At 36.2% G+C, this 23,109-nt stretch overlaps 1 protein-coding gene across 1 annotated transcript in view; it reads right to left on the reverse strand.

Annotated features, from left to right (window-relative positions):
- CCDC81 (coiled-coil domain containing 81) overlaps positions 1-23,109 on the reverse strand; it is a 39,475-nt gene that overhangs the window by 10,182 nt on the left and 6,184 nt on the right. The window contains exons 2-10 of the mRNA XM_081278604.1: positions 22,361-22,422; positions 20,818-20,971; positions 16,219-16,475; positions 13,841-13,920; positions 11,498-11,616; positions 10,030-10,147; positions 3,608-3,701; positions 3,060-3,206; positions 2,276-2,380 (exon numbers count right to left, since the gene is read on the reverse strand). Coding sequence (XP_081134730.1) covers positions 2,276-2,380; positions 3,060-3,206; positions 3,608-3,701; positions 10,030-10,147; positions 11,498-11,616; positions 13,841-13,920; positions 16,219-16,475; positions 20,818-20,971; positions 22,361-22,422 — 1,136 coding nt within the window. The remainder of the gene's footprint in view (positions 1-2,275; positions 2,381-3,059; positions 3,207-3,607; positions 3,702-10,029; positions 10,148-11,497; positions 11,617-13,840; positions 13,921-16,218; positions 16,476-20,817; positions 20,972-22,360; positions 22,423-23,109) is intronic.

Genomic DNA, 23,109 nt, shown 5'->3' on the forward strand with positions numbered 1-23,109 from the left:
CAGAGACAAGTAAACATTAACAGGTAAACAGTTTTTCAACTAATTTATGGTAGTAATAAGTGTTATATAGCCTTTATCCTAGCAAGTGACTAGGTGGGAATAGGATTAGATCCGTTGTTTACTAGAGAAGGCTTTTCCTTGTAGAAGACTGAATCACCTCCACTGTAAATATCAGTGGGATCTGTGTCCCATAAAGAAGGAACAGCAAGTGTGAAGACATCAGATGGAAACAAGTGAGGCATGTTCAATGAGTAGAAGGGAGGGCTATGTGGCTGAGGCACAGGGAGGAAGAAGTAAAAATAGGCAAGTAGAGTTGGAGGAAGGCAGGGACATCTGGCAGGGTCTGATAGAGCAAAGAAAGTTCAACTTTCATTTCAATTCAGTAGGATTCCATAGAGGAATTAAATTCCTAGAGGAATTAAGCAGGAGAGTGGTATGTTTTGGTTAAGAATTATAAAATATCATTTTGGCTGCTGTGTGGAGAACAGATGGTAGGAGAAGAAGATGCAAGACATGAGTCCAAGGAGAGACCAACTGAAGAAGCTGAACCTTATTATGTGTCTTTGACTGGGGTGGCAATATAAAAGATGAAGAGATTTGTGTTTTGTGGGTTGTTTAAAGAAATTTGTTTAGCTCACAGTTTTGAAGGTGGGAAGTCCAAATGGCATGATTCTGGCTCTGGCATGTCCTACCTGGCTATTTCACCTCACAGTAGGAGCACAGACAGGAAGAGGGAGGGATCACATGACAAGACAGGAGCCAGAGAGCAACTTAGAAGTCAGCCTAGATCTTTTATAATGTGTTCATATTAACTCAAGGTCCCATGAGTACTACCTTAATTCCTTTCAAGGACAGTGTCCCAGTGACCAATTCCCACCAGGCCTACCAATTCTCAACATTGCCATGCTGGGGACCAAGCTTCCAATCCTGATCTCTTGGGGATACACTAAAACATATGCAAACCATAGATATGCAAACCAATGCTCTTCTGGAAGATGAACAGATCTGAACAGGTTCTGGGTACATTTAAAAAGTAAAAGCAGCTGGACTTGAAGATGCTCGGATGTGGGAGACAAAGAAAGGGGAACCTGAGATCACTCCTGAGCATCTGGCTGGCTAGGGATGCCACTTACCAACTGGGGAAGCAAAGGACAGGTTGAGGAGGGGATCAACAGTGCTGTTCTGTTCTTTTTAAGATATCTAAAGATATACCAAAGAGGAGCTACAAAGTGGGCAGTAATAAATGTAATCTGGAATTTATATATAGGAAGCAAGAGAGATCATAGCTAAATGTCAAAAGCCCCATGCTCTCTCCCCTCCCTCCTTGCTGCCCCTGCCTGAAATGTTCTTCCTCCACTTACTTCTTTACCTAACTCTTATATGCCAGGAGTCTTCCCAGATCTCTGGGCTACACTAAGTGACTCACCTGTAACTCATAGAAGGCCATTTTCAAAGATGTATTACAGCAGTTATTATATCACACTCTTTTCTCTTTTAGTCCCTTTTCTCCCCTACTAGACTGAGACCTCTTTAGAAAAGGGAACTTGTATTCCTAGCTGCCAGCACAGTGGCTGGCCCATAGGAGTTCCATAAATCTTGGATAAAGAAAATATATCTGATTAGATTTGTGTGCAGAGTGTCAGACTACCTAGATAGTGATATAAAAAGAGAAAGAATCAGGCAGAGATGAAAGTAGGCACAACATGATTAAAAGCAAATCAACAGTGAAGCAAGTGGCTTCTTCCATCTGAAGCTGGCTTCTCAAACTTTAATGTACACACAGATATTCTAATGTAGATCCCCATTCTGGAAGTCTGGTATAAGGCCCTAGATTTTACATTTCCAGCAATCCTGTCATGATGCTGGTTTTCTCTTTAGCTTCCAGGGCTGGACTTCAGTGTACTCCCCCCACCACCTGTCCTAGGACCTGTTTGAGAATGGCTATAATTAACAAGAACTGCAGTTACTAGTAGTTACTCTACTGTGACTCTGGATGATGTGGAGACAGACACTGGGAAGCACCCGTCCTAGAAGAAAGTTCCAAGCCTATGGAGCCCACTTTTCAACTCTGTCACTTAAAAAAAAAAAAAAAGTTACAACAGGCCTGAAGTTGTGGCTGAGTGGTAGAATACTTGCCCAGCATGTGGGGAGGCTCTGAGTTCAATCCCCAGCACCGAAAAATATTTTAAAAGGCGCAACCTGCAATACAGGGAGTGGATCTGAAGACAGTTGGGGTAGCTGCTGCTAGCAACAGAAATTTCAAAAGGACTCTTACATAAAATTCAGGTTTCTCATTCTTGTGACTTCTTATAGCTTCAGCAACTCCAAGATTATAGGCAGCATTTTTCTGATTCTGTTCTCTAGCAGCCAGACTTTTAATCTATCATAAAACATTTTTTTTACATTTTAATCGCAAATTGGAATAGAGCCTTTAAAAATTTTAACATTATGATATTCATTTAATCCAACCATGAAATAAACCTATTTGGAGGCAATGGTATTTTCTGATGTCTTCAGAGATTTAGAAAAGTGGGTTAGGGAGGTTTTTTTATTTCCTATTCTTGGACTTTAGGCACCATCACTACATGGCTCCTAAGAAGGAATGAAAGAATTCATCACAAATCAGGAGAGGGCAATCGGATCAATTATAGTGATCACAGAAATCTGGATAGAGCAAATATAATGGTGCCATTCTGTCCTTGCTCGATTAAAATAGACCATGAATTTGAAAGGTAAAAGTTTTGACTAGATTTATATTTTATCATAAATCAAAGATAAAGCAATAAAACCTAGCAATTCCACCTTTAAAATTCAGTCCTTTGGGGGCAAAAAATTAATGATACATGCAAGTATTCCACTACATGGATATCCATCCCAGTCTTATTTGTTATAGTTGAAATCTTGAACATTGCCTAAGTTTTAGTCCAGCAGTATATAAGTATATAACATATCAGATATGTTACAGAACAGGAGAAATGATGGAATATTTTAAATGGAGTTTGATAATCATGTTCTACTATTCCATTTAAAACAGTTCTTTCACTGAGGTGTTGGACTACCTGGTGTTTGAAGAAAGCCTCCTGATCTTTCATTATTTGATGTTGCTGTATGAGTTGCTCTTCTTCTATTGCTCCCCTTCTCCTCTCCTCACTGTAGTACAACGGGAAATTCCGTTTTGCTCGTTGTAAACATACATAGCACATTTCCTACAATCCCAAATTTTAGGACAAATTAATTTTTTGCATTTTACTTTTTTGCCTTCACATTCCCTTCACAAGCTCTCCAAAGGCTGGGTGTGTCAAGAAACACACTTTACAAAAGAATATATTAGTGACAATTAGCAAAATGAGTAGACCCACAAATAATCAAAAGGATTTACTGAACTCTCAATCAGAAGTGTTTATCGCAACTGGAAAATAGAAAACATTTCCAGATCTTATTTCTGTGAAATAGTAGACTGTGATAGATTTAGCACAGTCCAGGTTTGGGTCCTGAGTACTTGTGCCACACCCATATGTTATAATTAGGAAAGAGAGTCCCAGAACCATGTTTGAGAAACAGAAGTCAGAGGGAGATTCTAGGCTTTGTTTGTTTGAAGGCACTGTACCTGTCCCGCCCTTTTATGATCCTGGCAATCAGGGGCTAGGTCTGTTCTGGGCTTTGTTTCATTGTCATTTTTCAGAAAAGCTAAAGATGATGAGCTAAAAAAAAATAATGCAATATTAATTAATGCTTAATGTACTCTGGCCTCAGAGCAATAACTTTAGAGGCAAGTATAAACATAAGACAAAGAAAAGTATCTGTTTTTCTCTAGAATAACTATATATATCAAGGTTAAGAACTTATACTTTTTGTCAGATGAAGTTGGATTTGAATCCCAGCTTTTGTGTTTACAAAGTGACTGACATTGGACAAGCTGTGTCATCTTGCAAAGTCTCAATTATCAATTCTGCATAATAGGGATAAAATGTATTCATTCCACAAAAATGTACTGAGTTGTTTACCAAATGTGCACTGTTCTAGGTACAGGAATAGCAAAACACACACACACACACACACACACACACACACTCTCTCTCTCTCTCTCTCTCTCTCTCTCACACACACACACACACACACACACACACACACACACATAATCCCTTGTCCTTGCTGAATTAACATCCTGATGGGGATACTCAGGCAGTAGGATAAATAACTGAACTCTGTGGTGTGTCCCAGGACAACAAATGCCATGCAATGCTGGAGAAATGGAGTGTGAAATCATAAATTGAATGTTGAATGACCTGGGAAGTTCTCACCAAGGCTATATTTGAATAAATACTTGCAGGAAGTGAGAAACAAGGTAGATATATCAGATACAAAACTCATTTCAAAAGAAAGAAATGAGTGAAAGTCCTGGAGGTGGGAGTGTGCCTGTCTCAGTGTGGCTGGAGGGAGATGACTCAGGGGCAGAAGTAGGAGAGAAGTCAGAGACCTGGTAGGAGGTTGAAGGTCCAGATAAGAACACTGACTGGTTAGCTTGAGTAAGAAAGGGACGCCATGGAGGGTTTGGGAAAGTAGGTGAAGCCACCTAATTTTCACAGGATTTCTTTGGCTATTGTTGAGAATAAACTGAATAGGAGGAATGGCAGAAGTGAGAGAGCCATTAGGAGACTGTTCCAATAAAACAAGAAAGAGACCAGCTGGGACCATGGTGGTAGCAGCAGAAGTGATAAGAAGTGGATGCATTCTGGCTGTGTTGAAGGTGGAGTTGACTAAATTTTCTAACTGAATACAAGTGTTTTTGCTTCCTTCCCATGCCACTGGCAAAGAACAATTCCTGCTACAATCTCCTGATCAAGGGTCAGAAACACAGTTTTATTCTGTGTTTTATCCCACAGATGCCAGAAACCTCCTCAGAAATCAAGAACTAAACCCACACCAGACAAGGATATGGTGTCTAGCATCGTCCAGGTGGCCCGGAGCAAGGGCTTTAAATATTAATACAAATATTTGCCTAGGGTTTGTAACTGTACATCCTGAATGTTATGACAACCACCTAACAGCAAGGCACATATAGGAATTCTCAAAGCAAAACTATCAATCATTTAAAGTCTTCCAGAGCCAAGATAGCACCTCTGTCAGCAGACCCAACAAATGAGGTCATTTATGCCCAAGGAAATAATGAAGCAACTGATGACAAATAAGAATTTTCAACAAACATATTTAAAATTCACAGAAATATTAGAGAAACTGGAAAGAGCAGACCAATAATAAAAATAAAACCAATTAGTCACTAAAACAGAGACCCTGTGCCTAATAAAAGAAAAAGTAGGCCCAAATCTTCACCATGTCAGCTAAGGAATTGACTTCCTTAACAAGACTCCTAAAGCACAAGAAGTAAAGTCAAGAATCAATAAATGCGATGGATTCAAATTAAAAAGCTTCTTCTCAGCAAAGGAAACAATCAATAATATGAGGAGAGAGCCTAAAGAATGGGAGAAAATCTTTACCACCTGCACTTCAGATAGGTATATAAATAACTCAAAAGACTCAACACCCCCCCCGAAAAAAAAACCCAATCAATAAATGGGCTAAAGAACTGAACAGATACTTTTCAGAAGAAGAAATACAGTTAATCAACAAATATATGAAAAAATGTTCAACATCTCTATCAATTAGAGAAATGCAAATCAAAACTACACTGAGATTTCCTCTCACTCCAGTTAGAATGGCAATTATCAAGAATACAAACAACAATAAATGTTGTCGAAGATGTGGGGAAAAATGCTCACTTATACATTGTTAGTGGGACTTCAAATTGGTGTAACCACTCTGGAAAGCAGTATAGAGATTCCTCAGAAAACTTAGAATGGAACCACATTTGATCCAGCTATCCCACTCCTCAGTTTATACCCAAAGGACTTAAAATCAGCATACTACAGTGATACATCCACCTCAATGGTTATAGCAGCTCAATTCACAATAGCTAAACTATGAATGCCCTGCAGTAGATGAATGGATAAAGAAACTGTGGTATATATACACAATGGAATATTACTCAACCTTAAAGAAGAATAAAATTATGGCATTTACAGGTAAATAGATGGAGTTGGAGAATATCATGCTAAGCAAAGTCAGCCAATCCCCCAAAACCAAAGGCCAAATTGTTTTCTCTGATATGCAGATGCTAATTCACAAATACGGGGAATGGGGGGGTTGGAAAGAATAGAGGTCCTTTAGATTAGGCAGAGGGGAGAGAAGAAAGGGGAGGGTGTCTGGGAGTGGAAAGAATAGTAGAATGAATCGAACATTAATACCTTATGTGCATATATGACCGGTGTGATCCTAAATAAAGTACAACCAGAAGAATAAGTTACACTCCACTTACGTATGATGTGTCAAAATGCATTCTACTGTCATGTATAACCGATCAGAAAAAAATTTTTAAATAGAGAAAACATTGTATTTTATATTAATTTCACTAAAATAAAATATAAGGTAATATATTATATAAATTCTTTTTTAGTCTTTCCTCTTACCACATCTGTAAATTCTAGAGGTCTATATCTTATGAAATTTTTTATCTTTCCAAATGTTGCATGTAATAAACACTTTGCAAATATCCAAATTAAATTGAAGATATGTTCATATATTATTTGAAGTAGAATGTATTATTGTTTCAAGTAATATATATGTAAACATTTTCCAACATTGTCAAAGAAACATTATAGTAATTTTTTATTCTGTCTGTGCAAAATGTAATTGAAACAGTAATGACTTGTAAAAGCCAAATTATTACTTATACTAATAAAAAACAGTAGTATTTAAAAAATACACAATATATAGTAATAAAATATATGATGCATAAAAATAATATATATCATACATCTTTATATATAATTATATATTATACATTTGTATATGTAAAATTTATTATGTATAAAATAAGTGCATATGTATAGAATTATTATAAATAATTATTAATTATTATAAATAATTGTTTATAATTGTTATTAAAATATTATGGTAAAATATATAATATAGAAAATAATGTATTTTATACATTTTTAACTCAATGAAGGGAATATAAATAAGTAAACTGGCCCATCTAATTCTATATTACTTCACTTGAAAATACAACTGAGAACATCACCTAAAAAATAGTACAGAGAGGGGCTGGGGTTGTGACTCAGACCCAGAGCACTTGCCTAGCACACATGAGGCACTTGATCCTCAGCACCACATAAAAATAAAGTAAAGGTTTAAAAAAAATAGCACAGAGAATAAAGAAAATATTTTTAAAATAAGTTTAGAAATAAAGAACCAACTCAGAAACTCAAATATACATTTAATAGGAGTGCTGAGTTAGGAAAAAAAGGAAATGTTAAAGAATGCTATACTAGAAGATAATGGCTAAGAATTTTCCAGAAAGTCATGATTCCTACACAAAGAATAAAAATGCAGAACATTACAAAAGAAGATTCTGAAAAGCTACAACAGAGAATGACAACCAGACTGACTCAGACTTCTCATGAGGACAACTTCCAGAAGAAAATGGAGCAACATTATTAAAGTGCAGAGGGAAAATAACTACGAACCAGCATTCAAGAGTGACAACATACTAAGAACTTTTATAAGCAATATGAAGACTAAGTGTATTAAAAAGAGAACCTTGCCAAAAGAACCATTACAAGACACACCTTAATAAGAAGAAAAGTGAACCCTGGGGAAAGAGCAGGGATATAATAAACAATGGTGAGAAAAGACATTAATTAAAACATGTGGCATTTCTAAATGCACATTGGCCATAAAATATTTTTTAAAGTTACACACTTGAAAGCAAATTGGAATAAAAGTTCTAGACAAGAAAAATACAGGTTTGGAAGAAGGTGAAGTTTGGAAAAAATGCAAAGCATGCTAAGGAAATGTGATCACTTCAAAAGAAAACAGAAAAAGAAGAAGAAGAAAGTTAAATGTGTGGCAAATAAAAAACAAAATAATACGATAAAAATAGGTCTAAGTATACTAGTATACAACTGAAAATTCAAGTCTGTATTGAGTTTTTAAAAATCCAAATTTTTTTACAAGAATTAACACATAAAATAATAAAACACACATTAACAAAGATGAAAAAGAATGGCATAAAAAGGGTATTCTAGATAAATACTAACCAAATATGCATTGTTAATTAGAACAGAATTTAAGGCAATAGGTTCAATGTGAGCAATCTGTAGACAATCTCTCATTACTGCTGCTCAGAGGACAATTTGGTACAAACTTCTTGAGAATAATGGCAACCTGTGTCAAAGGCATGCAAAATGGGCTTGCCCTTCTCCCTCAGATTTAACTTTAAAGTTTCTATCCTATGGAATACTCAGATGTGTGCAAGGGATGATGTATAATAATAACTGTCACATTATTTATAATATTTAAAAAACTAGAAATACATCTAAATATCCAGCAGGAGATTGATTACACAAAAGTTTAATCTTTTATTAGGATGATAAACAATCATTTGTTAATGTTATAAAATATATAAAGCCACAGGGAAGACTTTACCACTTATTGTTAAGTATAACAAAGTTTCATATAATATGATCTCAATTTTATTTAAAATGTATATGTGTGTGTGTGTATATATATATATATATATATATATATATATATATATGAAACATATACACACACACACACATACACACACATATATATAGTATGAATTGAAATGAAGGATATACACTAAAATGTTAACAATTTTCCTTGATGTAGAGGGATTAGGAGTGATATTTTGTGTAAATTTTGCTTTTCTCATCTTCTCAAAATTTTTGTGATAAACCTGCATTATTTTAGCAATTATCACAAAATATTTTTTGGTTAACTTCTACAGGAAACTTTTACTAACAACTCCAAACTTACTTTTGTAGTCTTCACCACATGTATTATTCCCCTAGTGTCAGTTTTCGTACAAAACTATTAGTATTATAAAAGTGGCTTTGTATTTCTTTTAGTGTGTATTTTCAGTACATAGAATAGTACCTAGCACACAGTAGTGCTTTATGTTTGTTGGATTGAACTAAATTCCCACTAGACATTTAATTCTCAATTATCTTTCATAACATGAAATTATTTTTTTAAATGCCTAGAGTTTTGAATGTGACTTTAGGATCCCACAATGTGCATAAATTGCACTTATGATAGCTGATAAATTATAATACATTAATTAATTGAAAAGTGATAATAATGCAAGGTACATAGGTGCTTAATAAATACTTGAGTATAGTTGACTAATTTGAGGTCTTGAAAAGTAGCCTACTTGAAGAGAAAAGGATAAAATAGACATCTGTTGACATAATACCACAGGAAGAAGACAAAGCCATGATAAATTGTAATATATTCATTCGTTCAAAAAATGGATACTGAGAACTAAAGGTGTTTGACAAACTTACTTTATTTTTGGCAAAAATAAGAAACTGTCAAATCAGAATATCTAAGCATTCAGAAAGCAGCAAGGGAAGTTTATTGTAAAGCTGGAAAATAGCTTCCCAGATCCATAAGGAAAGCCACATGTTCCCTCCTCCATGCTACTTTGTTTCTGCCTCTATCACAAGATTTTTCCCACTGAGCTGTCATCTCTCATTCTAGGTATGTCTGGCTTTCCCACTAGATTGTGACCCTTGGTCATGTCTATTATCCTCAGCACCTAACACACAGAATGTTCTCACTAATAGTGGATAAAAGAATAAATGAGCAATTATTAAAATTCCTTGCACCAAGAAATACCTCGAAATTACATTTACTTAAAAGCCACAGAAAAAGAATGTTGCCAGGGGCGGTGGCAACTGCTGCTGTAATCCCAGCAGGCTGAGGCAGGAGGATTGCAAATTCAAAGCCAGTCTCAGCAATTTAGCAAGGCCCTAAGCAACTTAGTAAAAACCTGTCTCAAAATTTTTAAGAAGTGGAGGGAGGACTGCAGATGTGACTCCATAGTTAAGTGCCCCTGGTTTCAATCCCCAGTACCAAAAACCAAAAATATCAGTGCATTACCTTCTAGAGATTACATTCGTCCCACCATCCCCACCATGGTCAAACTGGTCTGGCAAGCTGGTTGATTTAGTTGGGAACATAATTTGTTTATCTTGAATTTTCTTGGGTGCCAAGGTTTCTGTAGAATAAAAAGCAAATGGAAGTGAGTTTTCTTTTTACCAAGACAAATTTCCATTAGATATCTATTCTGTTATCATTAAAAATGATTGTCCCTTGCCCTGTTGTGGTATTTTTTTAAAATGCTTTTACTGCATATATGCAAAAAGAGTACTGCTAGGCATTTAAAGACTACAAAGAGGCTAGTCTTTGCTCTTAAATATCACAATAGCTAACAATTGTAGAGAAAAGTAATATATAAGCAAAGAAAGTGACAGCTTCTTTAATACACACTGACAGTGATGAGCCCCTTACATCATTGTGTAAACAGCAACTTAGTTTAAGGTTCTGATATGTTCAGAGAAGAGAGAAGCCACTTCAGAATCCGTGATAAGAGTAGTTTTTATATAGGAAGTGATACGTGACTGTGAAGAGGGTGCCAAAAGGTGACAAGGACTGAGATGAGCTCAAGAAAAGGAAAGGCATTCCAGCTGGGAGGAAAAGAATGAACAGGATACATTTAGGGAAGGACAAGGCATACTAGGAGAACATACATAGGCAATTCTGCCCAAAGAAATGTATAGAGGGAACAGAGGGGTGGGGTAGGAAAATGAAACCACAAATATCAGGCCAAAAGTTTACATGTGATTCTGTAAGCCACACTTTGAAAATTGATACCCACAAGCCAATGTTTACCCATTAATATGTTTTGTTGGACCCAATCAGGCATTTTTTGTTTCAATATCAATTAGTTGTCAACATTCAGCAATTTTGTATCAAAGTCATAATGTTTGCTTTTCTTGAAAAATCAGAAGATTTGATACTACTTGAACCACATTTTTACAAAGTACTAATACAGTCCACAGGGCATGGTCTCTAGGACCCTTTCAAAATGTCTTCAAAGTCCTCAGATTGTCTTCAAAAGCTTCAACCAAAACAACTTTTTACAACAAATTAAATGCATACACAGATAGGAGAATCCAGCTATCTTCTACCAACATTAAAGAGATAAAACTGCCATTTTTTTCCCCATAAAAAGTGTTATTTAAGCTAATGTGTTTCCCTGCCTTCTTCTATACAGCCCACTTCATGCATTTGTTACCTGCCTTGTCCCTGCAGGCATCTGAGTTTTTATGCCTACAAAGATACAAAGAGATAATAGTCTAGAAGTCTGAGAGTCATGGGATCAAGACACATAAAGTGGTTAAAGGGTGAGATACAGGATTCCAGAAATAGAGGTTTGTTAGAGAAAAGAACACACTGATTATTCATGAATCTACCTATTTACATTGAGCATATGAGTTGCTAAGAAATATGGCTGGGCACACGAGCAGTAAAGAGTGACAGATTATTCCCACAAATCATGGCCTACCTTTGACATCTCCTTTTTCTGGCTGGTCTTTCAACTTGCTCTTTCTTTGTCTATTCTCTCTACCTTCTTCTGCAATGGTCTCCATAGGTGGTTTGTTCTCCGTCTCTTTGCGCTCAATCCTAGGAAAAAGTCAAGATGCTCATCCATTACACTGGACCTGGACTCTCAAACACTCGCTTGCTGAATCTGAAAAGAGCCCTCTTCCTCCTTCAAGTGAGTGAGTGTTCTGATTTGCTGAATACATGTCATGGACTCACTCTCTTTGAGATTCATTCTGAGAGCCAACCAAGACCTGGACCTACTATACTGTGGGCTCAAAACAGCTTGTATATAAAGAAATTTCCTTGAAAGCCTCAGGTTAAGTTTTTGGTTTTGGTTTTGGTTTGAATTTGTCTATGTCCTTTTTAGTTCTGTAATTAGATATTATGAGGGTGATAGAGTTGTTGACGGTTGTTGGATAACTAGAAGGCAAGAAATCACAACAGGTAGACAGCATGCCTTATGCAAAGGACCTGAAAAGGCACACTGGGAGGGGAGGTGGTGTTCAGTTTGTGGAGTAGTTGTAGGTTCTTTGGTCTCAAAGACCAAAGAATTAGGACTGGACTAGAATTAGGGCTACAGTGGTACTCTAAGTAAATTCAAGGGCCAAACTTCACCTACATTAATACCGACAAGCATTTTGAGTGTTTGAGTTCTCATGTCCACTTTTAGACTCTCAAACTGGCAAGCACCTCCATCTCTGTTTTTTGTTTGTTTTTACCCTCTGGAATTATTTTCCTTCTGGAGTATATAAGCCAAAAATATGGCAAAGCCAGATTTTCCTTCCAAATGAATAAAAATAAAATGATTTTGAATTCATGGACTTATTTCTATTTATTTCTAGCATGGTTATTCATTACTTGGGTGGCCATTTCACCTACAAGATGAGAGGGCTAGATTGACTACTCTCTAAGGCTTATTCTGGCCATCATCACAGTTCTTAAGAGGCATGTGTCAACAGCAGAATAAAATAGACATTGCTGTATGTATATACGTGACTGCATGACCAATGTGATTCTGCAACCTGGACACTCAGAAAAATGAGAAATTAAACCCCATCTGATTCAAATGTATGCTATGTCAAGATCATTGTACTGTCATGTGTAACTAATTAAAACAAATAAAAAAAGAGGTATGTGTCAGACTGAGGTTGTGGCTCAGTGGCAGAGCGCTTGCCTTGCACATGTGGAGCACTGGGTTCAATCCTTAGTACCAGGTAAAAATAGACAAAATAAAGATATTGTGTCCATGTATAATTTTTTTTTAAAATTAACAAGATATGTGTCACAAGGCTCTTCCAGGATGGGGTTCCAAACCAACAAATCAAGAAGATGTCACAGACTCCAAATCTATGAGAAAACTCTAACTCTGGAAAGCTGGCTGTTATTACCCATCAGAAATGCACAGTAATTAATGTTATAGCAATTAAGATTAAGAAAATAATTAAGAGCACACAATAAATGGGTGATAATCACACTGAAAAATAAAACCAAAGCCTCCTGACTCCCATTCTAGTGTTCTGAGTAGTGCACCATGTTGATTCTGCTGTTTAGACATTTTTTTAACCAAATCAATTTCGTATCTCTATAAAATGGAGGAAATTATAACAGTTGCAGTGAAGAGTAAATTCGAAAATATTGAAAAAGTGCTTTAACAGTAAATGGCATCCAGTAGGTGCTCTATAGTAACTGTTATTACTACTATCATTATTATTATCATCATCACTATTATAAACATTATCAGCAGCAGACTTCAGCAACACCCTCCATACCCCTTGGATAAAGCTGTTCCCTATTCTACCTTATCTTTCAACCTGTTTAGTGGTAAGAAGAAGAGCTCAGATGGGAAATGGGCTAGGATGAGGGAAGAGAAAAGCAAAGGAAGAGGAAGTAGCAGAAATAGAGGGAAACCCAGCAGGGTCTAAGGTCTGTAGGGTCAGAATCTCCAGGAATTTGAAAGTAGTTTATAAAAGAAATATTCTAAAGACCACTGTTAACTACAAAAGCGTATACAAGAAACTCTTTACTGATTCTCTTGGGAATTTATTGTACTTATTTTAGTATGCTACTTCCTTATTTTTAAAAAAAAACCTCTTTATGGGAATTCCCTTCAAAACTTTTTGTAGGCTATAGCATTTATTCAAAAATAATAATTGTATGTTATTCTGTAATATGTGCATATATATACATATATGTGCATTAAAAGGAGCATGAGCTGTATAGGTTGAAAAATGCTGCCTGATCAGATCAACAGATGAGCAAGGAGAGTTGGTACCTACAGAAACCCTCAGAGCAAAGTACTCACCTTGGAAACAAAAGGACACTACCAGGCCGCCTCTTCAAGGCCTCTCTGCTTGACAACACCGAGTCCACAGTGTTGGGCCTCTGCAGAACAGAGAGAAAGTTACACCTGAGCTCTCAAAGATGAGGTACCATGATACTCTTTGGTTGTTTTGTTTGCCGTTTTAAAGTCCAGAGCTCAAAATCTGGTGTGGAATAATTTTATTCTTCGGAGTAGTCACCCAGGGTTATTCCAGTGATGCTGAGTTTTCTCAAAACATCTCCTCTTTGGAAATTGCTTTGACAACTGACACCTTCCTTTAGACATCCTTGAAAGGAGACTAGACTTACTAAATTTATGGAGGAATTTTTGAGCCAGCTGGCTAATTCTACCCTTGATCCAAAAATATCTAAAATTATACAGTTTAGAAAAGGGTTTTGGAGTCAAGTGGGCTTATGTTCAAATCCCAGGGCTAACTGCTGTGTGACCTTGGACACTAGGTTTGTGGGGATAATTATAGGATCAAATCCATAGGACTTTCATGAAGTGCTCTATGTGAGTGTATAATAAGCACTCAACAAGCAGCAGTTGTAATTATTACGCTGTAAAATAACCACTTTATTACATCATCAGGATAGAATGATTCATGATTTTCTTTCAGTACTTGGGATCAAACTTAGGGCATCACTCATGCCAGGCGAGTGCTTTACCATTGTGCCACATTCCTAGATCCAAAAATTATCATCATTTTTGAATGAATGCTACAGCCTTTAAAAGACTTCAAAGGGAGTTCCCCTAAAGAGGTTTTAAAATAATCAAAAAGGTGCATCACTGAAATAAATATAAAATCTCCCAAGAGGACTATTCCAGGACAATTCTCAGGTTTAAGTTACAGAACATTTGAGTATAAAACAACCAGCGCTCATAGAGTTAATGAACTACTTATGAGTTCTCTGGTTACATGGCTATAGTCAAACTGGCTGCTTTACAGCCAGACTTCTCAGCTCCTTTAATGTGCTGATGGGCTCTGGGCCTCACCACTCTGTGTCTATGACAGTGATTGATATAATCAGCAGTTCTCAATCTCTTTTGGCCTCCAAACCCTTTTATCAAATAATATCTTCTCAGGACTAGTTCTTTCAGAAAATGTTCCTTAAAATTTATGCTTTAGAATTCAACAAGCCAAGTAAGATTTTATCTTCTGTCTTGTAAACATATAGTGAAGCTCTAAAGTTCAGTAGAATCCCTCAAGGTTAGACATGAGCTAGCCACTTTGGCCTTGCTTACAGATTTGCAAATCTTGCCTTATGTTTTTGTGGAAATGACAGTTTTTTTTTCATGTGTGTTTCTACTTTCTACACTCTTAGCAATCCTGTATAAAACCCAAGTAGTGTAAAAAACACCAAGAGGCTCATTATATACAACCCCATCTCCCAAATCTCCATCCCAGAACTATATGAAGTGAGAAATTAGTAGAACTTAGCCATTTTCATAGACTTTCTTTTTAAAAAAATATAAATTTCTTTTAGTTGTTGATGGAACTTTATTTTTATTTATTTATATGTGGTGCTGAGAATTAAACTCAGTACCTCACACATGCCAGGCAAGTGCACTACCACTGAGCTACAACCCCAATCCCCTAAACTTTCTTTTTAAAAAATCAGACTTTTGCTATATGCTATTCTGTGGTAATTCAATTTATCATGTCAACTCTGTTAGTTCTCTAAGAAGTACATAAGGCACAAATCCTGTGGATTGACTTTAAACTTTTACTGCTGTGTCCAACTTGGCATAAAGATCATGCCAGATACTTATTGTTAACAATGATGATGCCAGTTACAAAATTTCTTCTATGTATGGCAAATTAAAAGCTAAAGACACATTCCTATGACTTGAATTCAATTTTGTCATAGACTTTCTTTAAAATAAAAGAATATATGTAGCAAAAACTAGGTATTGAGGAAGTCTGAGCTCAAGTCCCAGGGACTGCACCACCGGCACCTGACCTCACCTCAGGGCTCCCACACAACCTCTGGCTCCCAATTTTCTCTTGTAAATCAGGATGATCATGCTATGATGCAGCTTTTATAATGTTTTGAGACAAATGAAATAAAATATGTGGAAGAAATTTTGAACTATAAGGTGCTATAAAATATCCAGAATTATAAGTTTCTATTACTGTTTATATTTCTCATTTGGCACTGACTCAAATTTAGTTTAAAGCTTCCTTGCCCTTCTTGTATTTTTCTCACAGAGTTAATCATCTATTGACAGGCATGTCCATGAACTTGGAGAAACTTACACTTAAAATATGTTAATATGTTTTTTCTTAATTATGTGACACCTAGATGATTCAGACCTACTGTTGGGAGAAGGGTTAGCAGAAGAAAACATTAATTTACGTTTGCTAGGGCTTTGATCAAAGTCCCACTTCCATCCATGTTACAAAGGAAGTCCTTATAAAATTTCATCTTCACTTTGCCATCTTTGATCACGAGGACCCCAATTCCTTTGAATGTAAATTCCACATTTTTTTTGATAGAAATGGATCGTGATAAAAAAAGTATTGTCTCCTTAACACATCCTTCCACTGTGTCCCTGTTAAATGGACTCTCCAGGGATATCATGATAAAATTAAGTGGAACAACTGGGATATCACCTAGAGGAGAAAAAGACAATTAGGGTGGGAGAAAGGGAGTGGAGATGACAAACATACCATCGATACTCACAAATAATTATCTGATTCTCTCTTAGTACTCAATAGTAGAATTGTCCATGTAAAATATTTATTTGTACCCAACGTGATATTATTATTGCAGACAACTAACACAACAGGTTAACACATATTAATCAGTGCAATTTTCCCAAAAAGTATACTGTTTTATCTTCAAAAGAAGAATAATTAGCTTTCTAAACATCACTCTAGACAAGCTTTTGGTTTCTTTCTAGAAGACAGCAATAATTGCTCAGCTTAATCAGAGTTTTCTCAAGTTTTCAGCCCCCTTATCTCCCAGGCTGTGCTGCAGTAATATTTGCATATCTCCTTCAATTATCATACCATTTTTAAATGATTATAATATCTACAAAGTCTGTTTTGAAAAGATAGATTCAATAAAAGTTATCACACAAATGAAACTGGGAGATATATATATATATATATACACATATAAACTGAGAGATAGATAGTCTCCAACTGGGTGACTTGAAGAAAGCTTTTCTTCCCTAATGATCCCATAATTGGCATTGCAAAAGAATAAGTTTATATCTAGTTTGAAAGGAAGCACAGGATCTATTTGACCTGAAGAGATGCAAGTCCCACAGTTAAGAAAAGGGGTAAAACCAAAAAAAGCATCAAGATGATAAAGCCAAAGAGAGATAATAACAAGGCCCATTGATGGAGGAACAGGACAGAAATAAGATAATAATATTCTAAATGGTCATTCTGTAAAAGCATGAATTAGATTTTCAAATGTCTAGTATTGCTGAGTGACAAGGGTTAAAGCTCTACAAGACATAAGCTTCACTATACTAGTGACTATATTGTGTCTCCCTCACAATTTAATAATTCTACTTTACCTCCCTCCATTTATTTCTGGTTTTAAATATAAATTTCTTAAGAGAAAGCCATATTTCCTGCCTCTGGATTCTCCCTCCACTCCCCTCACCTCTCTGCAATCTATCTTCCAGTGCTCTCATCTCAGTAAAGACACTATCTCTCATGAGAGACAAGCCAAGGGATACTTGCAAATCTCATCTCTCCTGTCTTCTCTAACTCCTGATGCCTGCACTCTCTTTTTTCTCATACCTATGACATCACGCTTGCTTCTCTGGTTTCCTTCTCCTTGGTCTCCTTTGCTGGCTTCTCTCCTCTTCTACTCCTTATTATACTTAGGGTTTGGGGTTTGGTTTATTAATTTATTTTACAGTATTTTGTTTGTATCCGTGTCATCTTATTTTATATCCTTTCTCCTAGGTAAACTTACTCAAATCTTGATCTTTGGTCTTCACCTTTCTCCTAAGCTCTGGAATTATCTCTACCTAAATATCCCTAACAAGAATCAAAACTTAGCATGTCCCAAAGCAAATGCATTGTTTTATCCACCATCACCACCACCACCTGCCTTTCTTCTTCATTTCCTATGGTGATTAACAGCATTAGCATCCATCTGTTCTCCAACCAAGAAATCAGTTGTCCTAAATACCACTCCACCTCTTGCTATCCATTTCTCTCAGTCAGCCCTGTCTGTTCTACATCTGAAATGTCTCAGGAATAGAACCCCTCATTTCCCTCCTGATGTCACTCCCTCCATTCAAGCTTTTACCTTATTTCACCATAATCAAAAGAGCTACCTTCCCAAACTAAAAACTGGAACAAAACTGAAAATTCTCTGCTCAAAAACTTTCAATGGCTCTCAGTGCCTACAGGATAGATTCTTAAGTCCTTATAATAACACAACTAACCCCCCCTATATGCCATTTTTATCTTACTTCTCTCCTTCTGCTCCTACTCAGATATGCCCATTACTTCTTTAATGGGCTTTACTCTTTCCCATATTCTTGACTTGTTCACACCAGTCCTGGAACTGGAATATCTTCCCATAGCTTCTCTGCCAGCAAAAGCCTACTATCTTTTTTTTTTTAAGTACTGGGGATTGAATACAGGGGCACTTTGCCACTGAATTACATCCCCAGACATTTTTGGTATTTATTTTGGGACAGGGTCTTGATAAGTTCCCAAGGCTTTACTTGAACTTGTGGTCCTCTTGCCTCAGCCTCATGAGTCACTGGGATTACAAGTATGGATCACCACACCCCACCATCTTTTAAGCCTCCTCACATGTCATCTTAAACCATGCTTCCCCAAGCAAAGCTGGGCATGATCTCTTCTGGGCTCCCATAGTGTCCAATCCCTTTCTGATCAGTGCTGCTCCCTGATCCTGGTGCTGGGGATTGAACTCAGCATTCTACCACTGAGCTACATCCCTAGTCCAGTGCTGCTTTTATAGCATTTAATCATGCTGCATCATTTGCTAGTATATACTTATTAGCTATGATAAGACCTTGAGTGCTTCAAAGCAAAAACTACATCTTACTAATCATTAAAAACGAGTAGATGTTTGATTAGTTATCTGATTGATAATGATAAGGAATCATAACACCAAAGCTAAACTGTAGACAGAAATGTTCTTTTGAATGACTTCAGTTCATTACATTTCATTAATTCCAAAATTCTTCACCCTCTAAAAAAATTAATTCTAAAAAAGTTAATTTTTTCACTATATTAAAATATCAAAGATGGAAAATAAGTTCTAAATCTAAGGCACCATTGTTTTTGCAAAAAAAAAAAGAAGAAGAAGAAGAAGAAGAAGAAAAGGAAAAAATGACTTTATCTTCAATTCCTTTGGTAGGTTTTTGATGAAATATATTTCTTCTGTTATAAATTTTAGGCAAAAATGGCTTTAAAGTTTATCAAACTGTAGTGAATATATTCTAAGTACAGTGTGTTGGTATTTTGTTTTTTCATCAGGAAAGCCATATATTGAAAATTATAATTTTCAGAAAGTTATAGTTTTTCACCTCTGTCACGAGGGATAGAACACATCTCCGTTTATCCATCTCTGAGTCTGATGCAGGAGGAGATAATAAGTGAGGTCAAAAGGAACACAGCTAGGAATCAAGAAGTAAGCCCCAAAGTTTGCTAACCAATCATGGCATGACACCCACATGCTACAGCTAGATACGTGTCCTGTGGCAGGGATTATGTCTTTTTTGTTTACCATTATAGCTCAAGCACCTGCAACAAGGCTTGATACATAGTTGGCGCTCAGTAAATGTTTGCAGAAGGAAGACTGTGTTTTTTGTTTGGTTGATTAGTTTTGTTTTATTTTTGTTGTTTGCAGTCCTAGGGATTGAACCCAGGACTTCACACATGCCAGGAAAGTGCTCTCCCACTGAGTTACAGTCCTAGCCCCCAGAAGGTTGGATTTCAGGATATAAAAAAGGTATAGAAGGTATGCATAAAATATGGAATTATTCAACTTCTAAATTTGTATAACAATAATTTAAGTTATATATGATAGAATCACATTTATTTAACTTTTTCACAGCTAATACTGACTAATTCTGCCAACTGGAGACCCTAATTAAATTTCTCTTTATTATAACCACTCTACATTTCTTTGGATCTGAAATACAAATAAGAGTCTATACAACTCTGTGGCATGGTTTTCAGGTAAATTTGCCTTCATATCCCATCACCTATTCTCATACCTGCCTCTTAAGTTACTGGGGTTTAAAATGACCTGCAGAGATTATGCTTAGTGAAGCTAGCCAATCCCTAAAAAACAAATACCAAATGTCTTCTTTGATATAATGAGAGCAACTATGAACAGAGTAGGGAGGAAGAGCAGGAAGAAAAGATTAACTTTAAACAGAGACATGAGATGGAAGGGAAAGAGAGAGAAAAGGGAAATTGCATGGAAATGAAGGGAGACCCTCGTTGCTATACAAAATTACATATAAGAGGTTGTGAGGGGAATGGGAAAATTAACAAGGAGAGAAATGAATTACAGTAGATGGGGTAGAGAGAGAAGATGTGAGGGAAGGGGAGGGGGGATAGTAGGGGATAGGAAAGGTAGCAGAATACAACAGTTACTAATAGGGCATTATGTAAAATTGTGGATATGTAACTGACGTGATTCTGCAGTCTGCATTTGGGGTAAAATTGGGAGTTCATAACCCACTTCAATATAATGTATGAAATATGATATGTCAAGAGCTTTGTAATGTTGTGAACAACCAATAAAAAAAGATAAAAAAATAAAATGACCTCCAGAAAGACACTATCATATTCCCATCCCAGTCACTACCAAAGGTACCCTGTGAAATGTGAATCCCTCAAACTAGAAACCAATGAAGCAGCACTGGCCAAGCTTTGCTCTTTCATTTTTATCCCAGGCCAATAACATTCTGGGAAAGTCTTAAATATTAATATGATTTACCAGGAAAATAAACTTTGTTTTGACTGAGCCCATGAGTCTGCAATAACTTCTCTGTCATGATAAACACAGGCCTCTGAATTAGAATAAACTTGTTTCCCACTTCAAGCTTTTGTCTCGTGAAAGTGAAAGTTCCAAATCCTGAAATATGAACCCCCTGAAAGAAAGAAAGAAGAGGGGAAAAAGCAACAAACATAATTAATTGAAGGAGTAAAGAAAAATAATCCTACCGTATCCAAACTCATGAAGAGAATTTAAGCTTAGGCCTTAAAAATCCAATAATCTCTACAACCCTTATAGCAGCTGTAGCATTTTAAGATTCTAAATTTCCAAATAAATTTAGTCTAAAGTGTAAATATATTGATCCATAATGTTTTTCAGACATCAGATGTCTCATCTCCATATCATGAAAAGACTGTGAGGATTATGAAAAATTGCATAAAGCCATAGCTTTTTGAAATCTATATCTAAAATTACTCTTGTCCTAAATTGGTATGACTTTTAAATTTTAATCACTTGCCATTTAAGGGGGCATGAGAATCTCTGCTTCTCATTCTTTCAGATTTTATGTCTCCCACTTAAAAGCAGACAACCCAGCATTCAAGGCATATGCTACAATGTAGTGTGGTCTTGGCTGACAGAGAGTAGCAAATGTTTCTGGCCCTCAAACTAGGTTTTCTATCTCTAGGGAGATAATATACATCTAGGATTACAAACTCTACTGCCTGCATTACAAACTCTACTGCCTGCGGGAGTCATAAAAGAATGCAAAGCAGTCTAACTAGCCAGCCAGGGGACTGGAGGTGTGGAGTGTAGGCCTTATCTGAAGGGGAGAGTCCATCATGGGCTCCAGCCAAGTGTCATCTGCAGGAATGGAAGACTGCTGCTGTTAAATCTACTGATTTTCAAGAAAAGGGAGGGGAGAATTCAACAATTTATATAAACTCTCCAAATTTTAAATGATGATAAGTAATTCAAATTCTAAACCAAATAATAATAATAATAATAATAATAATAATAAATTTGAAGGGTAATTCATCCAATGGCTCTAATAAAGTTCCACAGCTTCCTCCCAAAACTTTTGTCAGTTCCATGGCTTCCAAACCCGACCTGACAGGAGGAAGTAGTCTAGCCCTGGGCAAAGTTTCTTATTTTTGGCAAGTTTTGTTTCTGAATGTCTTCATGTATTTCAATTAAAATCCTTCCCTGTAAGGAAGCAAGACAAGAAACATTATATCCTTCCACAGCTGTGTGGGAACTATCAGGTCACAAATAGCACAGGTCTAGTTTTACACAAACCCAGGCTGATTGGCATTACATGTTGTATCACTAGAACAGCAGAACTTAAAAAATCATTACCTAGGGAAAAAATCCACATTTGTTAAACCTACTCTCCACAAGCCCTAAGTGTGAACATCACAAAATCACAGCAATGACAGTTAAACTGGGTGGCTCTGAAGCCTACTTTTATACCACTCCCAGCAAATTATACAAGACTACGTAAGGAAGAGCCTTCAAATCCCAACATTAAAAGTATAATTCCTACCTTGTGCAGGGCTAGCTGCCGCTCCACAAACTCTGAAACATTCCCCCAAATAGTAGAGACTTCTGAAATTCAAAAAAAAAAAAAAATACTTTGTGAGCACCATGTGATAGGATCTTAGTGCTAACAAATAAAGCATAAATATGAAATGCAGAATCAAATGACAGTAATTCCTAATTAAACTAGAATTAACAGAAAATAAAGTCAGTCTCCAAAGTTAGTTTGCCTAATAACTCATGCTCACCCCTTTAGGTGTGATTTTAATAACAAAAACAATAATAATAATATAGATTTTTTTAAAGAAAATTTTTCTGGCATAAAGGAAACTTAGTCGCACATTTCCTTTTATCCTAAAAATGAAGTTAACCAACCATAATCTAGTTTTTTCTCAATGACTCATTCAAAAAAATGCTCATTATATGTCCACTCTGCTATCTAATTAATATAAAAAGTTATTCTCATACCATTCTATAACATGAGAATTAGGCCAAGGGCCACTTAGTCAAGAATGGCTGCCATCTGTGTATTAACTGTGCCTACACTTCTACTTTTGTTAGATTCTCCAATCTAGTGTACATCTCATTTTTTACAGTGAAATTGCCAGCTCTCACTTTTCTCTATTGCTAGTGCTCTGCAGACCCCCTGCCAAGTTCTAATTCACTGCTTTTAGTCTGCTGTGTTCTGAAAACAACAATATACTAACATTATGTCTAGAATAATACTTTTTAAAAAACAGACCTTGAAGAAGGGCC

Source organism: Spermophilus citellus (genome assembly GCF_964194105.1).
Source record: "Spermophilus citellus genome assembly, chromosome: 2".
NCBI lineage: Eukaryota > Metazoa > Chordata > Mammalia > Rodentia > Sciuridae > Spermophilus > Spermophilus citellus.